The 7,500-nt window shown below is 37.0% G+C and overlaps 1 protein-coding gene across 1 annotated transcript in view; it reads right to left on the bottom strand.

Moving 5' to 3' along the window:
- LOC125030894 (vacuolar protein sorting-associated protein 8 homolog) overlaps positions 1–7,500 on the bottom strand; it is a 26,025-nt gene that overhangs the window by 13,217 nt on the left and 5,308 nt on the right. The window contains exons 4-16 of the mRNA XM_047621225.1: positions 6,542–6,670; positions 6,236–6,406; positions 5,909–6,127; positions 5,335–5,514; positions 4,897–5,148; positions 4,683–4,766; positions 4,148–4,297; positions 3,799–4,006; positions 2,738–3,357; positions 2,364–2,483; positions 2,037–2,176; positions 1,714–1,897; positions 1,269–1,414 (exon numbers count right to left, since the gene is read on the bottom strand). Coding sequence (XP_047477181.1) covers positions 1,269–1,414; positions 1,714–1,897; positions 2,037–2,176; positions 2,364–2,483; positions 2,738–3,357; positions 3,799–4,006; positions 4,148–4,297; positions 4,683–4,766; positions 4,897–5,148; positions 5,335–5,514; positions 5,909–6,127; positions 6,236–6,406; positions 6,542–6,670 — 2,603 coding nt within the window. The remainder of the gene's footprint in view (positions 1–1,268; positions 1,415–1,713; positions 1,898–2,036; positions 2,177–2,363; positions 2,484–2,737; positions 3,358–3,798; positions 4,007–4,147; positions 4,298–4,682; positions 4,767–4,896; positions 5,149–5,334; positions 5,515–5,908; positions 6,128–6,235; positions 6,407–6,541; positions 6,671–7,500) is intronic.

A 7,500-nucleotide genomic window follows, 5' to 3' on the forward strand; every position in this document is an offset into this window, starting at 1 on the left:
TGCAGTAAATATAATCAGAATGATGCTGGACAAGAAATGAATGAGTCATTCAACTAAGATACTGATAACATTGGCTATTTTTTTTCTTTTTTCTCTTTATGTTCTTTGGATTTTAGTCACATTTGCTTTCCTGATACTAAATTCTTACTTGCATAGTAAATACATAGGCTGAACTGTTACTTCAATCTTAACCCAATCACAATAGAAGCCCCCAGTGCCAGATTAAACAATGTGTGTGTGTGGAGTCAGCTACTCAAGGGAAAAATTAGAAGCAAGGGAAACATCACAGTGCCCAGCTTTCTATGCACTTGGCTGCAGCATAAACAATCGTTTAGGTAATGATGCTTTAACCCCTTGCCAACAGGTATGACAGGTAGACATGTGCTATGCCCATTTTGAGTACTTGTTTGATTGTTTTTACACATAGATGGCTACACTTGTACTAAGTCACCAATGACCCAGTTACGAGTACTGCCTGTCTCGCCCGTTCACCCTTTTCTTTGATTTATGAAATATTTTATGTTATCTTATTTTGCTGTTACTAATGTTAAAAAACATTATAATAATTATAATGTTTACAATAAAAATAACACCATCGATATTCATAGCACTAGTAAAAAAATATGTTTTTCCCGCCAATTCAAATCATGTACTGTCACAAGGTCTACTAATTGACTCCTTTGTGGCTAAGCACAAGCAGAGCCATCTATGGGCAGACATATCACAAAAAATATAGATAATATGCACAGAATTTTCCCCACAAGCACACAAGTGTTTAGTGTGAACAACTTAGAACAGGCTCGACCATGTGCACGACACTAAGTCATCAAAGCATGAGGGGTGGTCTACCATGGCATGATAGGACAGACATCACAGGATGTCAACTGGAGTGAATGAGTTGAACTTGGCATTAAGTAAGCTGTATCACAACAGGCAACAGAAAAGTTTTTTTTTTGAACATTGCTACCTTTGATATTAAACTTTATTAGCAATATATATCAGTAATACTGAGAAAAGAAATTCCAAATTTGAGAAAATCTAAGTCTGTGACTTCAATGAATCATCAAATGTATAAACTTTCTTGTTATATGTGAATCCAGTGCATTAAGAAAGAAAAAAAAAAGAAAGAAAGAAAAAAGGTATTGTAAATTCCTAAAATACAATAGAACTACTACAATTGAATGGTTGTATTTTTTTTAATGAAAAAAATTCACTTTCAGAAATGTATTTGAACATATATTAACTTGAATAAAAATATTGTCAATCACCTGTAAGTGAAGAGTGCATGAAGAGCATTATACAGTAACTGTGGCTCTCCTCTCAAATGGCTGGTGACTTCTGGCAGCAGAGGGGTCAGCTGTGGCATGGTCAGGAGTAGGCTGGCTACCCGGCTGCTATCAATCTCAAGGAGACTCTGGAACAGGCATGAATAGTATAATTTGATTTTCAAGATGAACAAGATGAGTTGGGATCAAAGAGGATAAACTAACAGAAACTAGAAGTACAAGATAAAAGAAAATGAAAGCACAGCATTATTCAATTAATAACAATAAATAAATAAATAAATAGACTAAATAATACACAAAATTAAAATTTCCAATAAAAGATCATCCATTTTTTTTCTTTTTTAATCTAGCCCTTACCTTCCAGATGCAGAGCTAAATCACCACCTATTTTGATTACATTACCAGATATGAAATGTTTTTCACTTACCTTGATATGTTTTAGGAACTGCTGCTGAATCTTCTGTGCATGCAAGTCTGTGAACTGTGGTGATGACAGGACAGAACGTATATATGTAAACACTTGATGTTTCCTCATCTGGTCCTGTAAGTAACATTCAACAATCTTTTCATGTTCTCCTCTTTCTTCGTACACGAATTCACACACTCTGTAACTGCTCACATGAAAAAAAAAAAGAGAAAAAGTCATACATATAATTTCAAAACAAACTATTTACATCAGTAGTAGATAAACCAGTCTTAGGCAAACTAAACATGTATCAAATATTGATAGTGTGAAGAAGTTTCTCTTACAATCCTGCTTGCCGTGCTTTCTCCAACAGTTGTTCCACCTTGTAATGTACAAGACCACCTTCTTGCAAGAGCTCTAGTAATGCTGTTTGACGTTCCTCATGGTGACTTGATGCATCCGGAGCTGTTAGGTGGCACAAAACCTGTCAAGAAGATTTTTATATGATTAATTTGTGTCAAACCAAACAATATTTCATTCAACATCAATTTTGACTAATAATCACTAAAAGAAATATGTTAATAATCCCTGATTCTTGTTTTTATAATCACTAAAAGAAATATGTTTACAATCCCTAATTTATCTGTTTCAAAGAAAATGAGGAAATTTACTTGATCAAACAGCTGCCTGTTGACTGCAATGGCGCCCTGTTGCCTGGACATCTGACGTGCTATGAAGGTGAAGAGTCCTCCCAACTGAGCTGGACCAAAGCCTTCCCCCTCTACCATCACCTGATGTGTTAAGTTACATTTTTTACTTGATGATAAAAAAAGACCAACACAAGTAGGCAAAGGCAAAAATGTAATTAAGACAACAGCTCAAATTCTGCAGCTAGAATTCTGCAGTATATAACTTCTTTTTGATGGCTAGGATGATACCATTTTAAGAAAAAATCCTTTGGAGGAAAACATATTAATAGCTCCTTAACAAATATCCCAATATGTCAAAACTTTACATAGAAATGGCACTTCTGTTTATTACATACCTGGAGGAGGATATCTACAACACGCTGCCTCTGGATCATCCCAAGTTCTGAGGTGAACTCAGCCTCCTCAAAAGCTAGTGCTAGGACATTCAAAAACTCCCTAGTATCAAATCTTAACAGAGTTCTTAGGAAAGGGTAAGCCTGTTCAGTTGGCTTTGCATTTTTTGAATGAAGTGATGTAATACATTTGAATATTTCATGTTTAACTTGCTGGAGTTCCTCTGGGTCAATCTCACCCCGTGGGTATGCACGTCCAGCTAGACAACTCGACACATACACAAGAATCTTGTTTCCCAGCATCACTTGACTATCAGTTAAGGCTTTGCCACTATCCATAGCATTACTCAAAACAGTGATGAGTTCTTCCAATGGAGTAACAAAATCTCTCATGCCATGGGTGTAGATGTAGAATATAGCATCATAGAGTCCATGAGTCCAGCAAAGGGTCATGGCTTGGTGGAGGTCAAGGGATGTCACCTGTAGGTGGACAATGCAAGCCTCTGCAGCCTGAAGTCTCCCACATGCCTCATGGTGAGACAGGAGGCACTGCGATATGCTGGGTGACATGTCTGCCAACTGGTCACTCAGGATGTATGGCTCTAGTGACTCCAAGAAAATACCTGAAAGGAAAGAATCACAAAAGTTTTAATTCAAGAACACATGAAAATTAAATAAGTTTCTAAATTAATAAAAATTGATGTTTATCTTTTGTGTTATTTTTTTTAATACCCAGTGAAAGAAAATTAACATATACATATATATGTTACAAGAAAAAGTAAATGCTACAACTATGGCCGCTGTAGCCTAGTTCTGATCTCCTAAAACACTATTTCCATTTGTGAATTGATGTGAGGATATAAAAATCAGTCTTCTCTTTCTTTAATACCCGAGTCCAGTATTTACCAAAGATACATTTTGTATGAATAATTTAACTCATTAATCACCAAGAATACAGTTCTAGGACCAATATTCACTCTACAATACCTTAAATGCACTCTTAAAGATAAGAACAAAACTGCCCAAGGTAATCCATGAAAGAATGCAAAGGCCAGATCAAATACCTTTGGATATGGCATCTTCACTGAAGAGGTCCCACATCCTGCCAAACAGCAGGTCCCGAAGGTGAGCTCCCACAGCAACTTGGACACAAAGAGGGACCAACTGGGTATAATACTTATTCAGGCCTTCCAGGTTGTTTCGTTCTGGAAGCTTCTCTAGTGCAGAGTCAAGGTACTGATTAAGAAGCTCATTGATTTTTTCTTGAACAAGCTGTTAGGAAAAGCAGACATCGACATCACATTCTTTTCTCCAGTAAGGAAAGAGAGACGAGTTAGCTGGCATGGCAATGCAGGTGATATGCAACAATGTACAAACAAATATTTGCATTAAAATTCTTGAAAACTTAATTACCAATTGTCTTTTCTCTTTCTTATGTTTGAGTCCTACAACAGCTTGAGCCTTATCTTGATATATGTCTAATGCCAACTGCAGAGCCTCACGGACATGTCCCCCACGAACAAGGTGGTCCAGCCGGTCCACCCATGTGCGCACTGTGACTACCTGAAATTATAACATGTCAATACTGGAGTGGATGGTGGACACAACTCAGAGCTGCCCTCAGCATGAGTGTATTCCTTAAGGAGATAGATATTACAAAAATCTTTAAAATTAGGCCAAATTAAACCCAGAAGAGGAGGGCAGGGTATAAACCTTTAGCTTTATGACAACAACAATAAAAATCAAACTACTATGGAAATAATGTTAAACATGAGCATGAGGAAATTAAAAAGAACCAATCAACTGACTCACAATAACGCTGCTCTAGGTTAACCTAAGAAAACAAAAGAAGACTAACAGAAATAAAATCATGATGCAAAATATCCTCCAGCTATCTAATTGTCAAGACATTATGGGATGTCAAATTACTTTTTGTAAACAACCTTACCTGGAATGATTTTGTCCCAAGTAGCAGAACCTGTGATCCAAAACTGACCATGGAGTGATAACAGGCTCTCTCACCTGCCAGTGCCTGTACAAAAAGAAAATGTCTCATGATTTCCTCAAAGCATGAAGTTTTGCTCAACAATTTTACTCACAAGAATGATTGATACTGCAATTTATATTCTTTTCCAAGGAGATAACACTTTTCTTGAACTTACCATTGCTTTACTGACATTGCTTCCAGTGGCAATGGCTTTGAAGTGTGCAGAAGCATAGACCAGGCCAAGGTGGGCAAGATCCACAGTCTCTAGCTCATCTTGAGTCTTGACATCAATCACATGCAAGTGCTCTTTGGTATCCATCACAGCCAGAGTCCGGGAGTTGAGCCATGCCATGGCTTGGACTAGGTATGATAAAGACATTTTCTGCAGTGGGATAAACTGCAACTCCTCCTGACTTCCATGTGTTAACTGCAAAATCATATTTCATTAAGTTGCTACAATTCTACTACTATAAACATATAAAGTATATTAATTTCATAGGTGATCCACAGAAATCTTCATCACGTCAGATACAGCAAATGAATGAACATGGGTTATTTCTCTTTCTAAGAAGTAGGAAATCAAAGATCTGAGATCATACAGTACTCTAATTACCTGATAAAAATACACATTTTTCTCACGACCAAAGGCCAACACAGGATCAATTACTCTTGTTCCATCAGGCATTTGTATCACCACAAATTGCCAAGCCAAGAGGGGGAGTGTAGATGCAGAGGCTTTTAGTGGGTGAGAGAACAATACTTTCAACTGTGGCCTCAAAGATACCACAATGACCTGAAATTGCATTGGTTATAAGGAAATTGCAGAAAACTTTCACAAAATTTTGAGAATCTATGGATGACATATCAGTCTACAAATATTTTAAGCAAAAATAAAGAGTGGATATAATATAAATGAACCACTAGATGTATAACAAAATGGCTTAAACAACAGTAATAGCTTTGTATTGTATCATAAAAGCACAAAGAAATGAAGAAAAGATGAATATTAATAAAAACAGTCTGGGAACCCCATGATTATGCAACAAAGAGCAAATCATCTCCACTTTCATAATCACAATCTTTACATCAATATCAGGTAACACTGTTGCTGTTCCAACTGTTGCAATAATTATATTCATAGCTTTTTTATTCAAGTACTCTTCCAGAGAAAGAAACAGTTATCACACCTTTGATATAGTAGCCATTGCCAATATGACTGGTTCTGAAACTGGGGTAGCACGGAACTGTGACATCAACAGGGGTTCAATGGTACACACTTCCCCACGACTGCCTGAGAATATGCAACGAGACTCATTGGAGTTGAGCCCCATGGTCCTCTTGATGGAGAGTTCAAAGACAGACCCACCACTGTCACTAATGACAGCCATTCCAGGAAAGTCTGTCCACTGTACAAATAGGAGAGAAGTTAAGTTAAAATCAGACAAATTTCCAGACTTTTAAGTATATATTCCTAGCAATATATCAATCTAAAATCAAACAATATCTGCATATACCTTTAAATGCAAAACAGCTGTGAATGGTGTGTGGGCATCAGAGATTGTCTGAAGGAGCTTGCTGGATGTCAGATCAAAGACACAAATCTGACCCTTGGCAAAACCAGCAAGGAGGCGCGTGCAGTCATGGTTGAGGGCCAGAGCAGACACAGATCCATACTGCTCTCCCAACTGCCACAAACAACAAGAGACATTAACCAAAAAGATTATTAGCAATAACAAGACAACATAAAGAAGGTGTATACATTTTCTTCAAGATAATTATTCACTTTCCTAAACAGCATCTAAATACCTTTTTGTACTTACCTGTGTTGATCCTAAACAGAATTTCAAAGCCTGAGTAGGCTCAAAGACAAGGATGAGGCCATGGCTTGTGCCAATGCATATGATGTTACCCACTGCCATGGTTGTTGGTAGTCCTGCACCCACACGGTCCTAAACAGTAAAAGAACTCTTTCATGAGATGGAGGAAGAAGAGGATATCAACAAAACAGGAAAATTATCTAATGCAGTTTCTTGTCACATATAAACCATATTCTGTAGTCAGTAGGTGACTATTGACTGCTGTAGATATTTTGAAACATTGATTTACTGCTTGTTACTCTATATGATGTTTTTAGCATGAAACCAGCCGATTTCACATAATTAAAATGGGGCTTTGTTATGGAGAGTAGTTATCACATGATAGTTAAATGTTTAAAAGCAGAAAAATTACAACCTCAGGCCAATGTGGGTCAGCATACTCAGCAATATCTATGGTAGGACTTTCCCCTTCCAGGTCATGCTTTGTCAAGCATTAAATAATATTGGAATGACCTTTATGTTTGCCAGTAAATTTGTCTTGAAAATGTAAACTGAATCAAATAACAATAGTATCTGTGCTTACTCCAAAACTGCAGTATTTGTAAAACATTTCTTTTGAATGATTATATGAATGCAAACAGCACTCTGGAGGTATTTGGTATTATACCATAGCTCAGAAAAGATTTGCCAACCTAAACTTTTGGGGGGTTGGCCCTTAGGTTGACAGTATAAACAGAAAAAAAGACACTAAAGCCAAGGTTGTACTAGCCTTACCTGACTGGATCCAAACACAAGTAAAGGATTATTACCCTTTTGGCAAAACCTACACACACTGTCTGGGAAACAATGCAAGCCAGAACTAAAGTTTCCTTTGTTGAGATTTACAAATGTAACTGTAAAGAAACAAAAGAGGGAGATGGCTGGCAAGTTTCCACTACCCATCCCCTCAATATTATCATTTG

The sequence above is a fragment of the Penaeus chinensis genome, chromosome 12, assembly GCF_019202785.1.
Source record: "Penaeus chinensis breed Huanghai No. 1 chromosome 12, ASM1920278v2, whole genome shotgun sequence".
In the NCBI taxonomy this organism is placed as follows: Eukaryota; Metazoa; Arthropoda; class Malacostraca; order Decapoda; family Penaeidae; genus Penaeus; species Penaeus chinensis.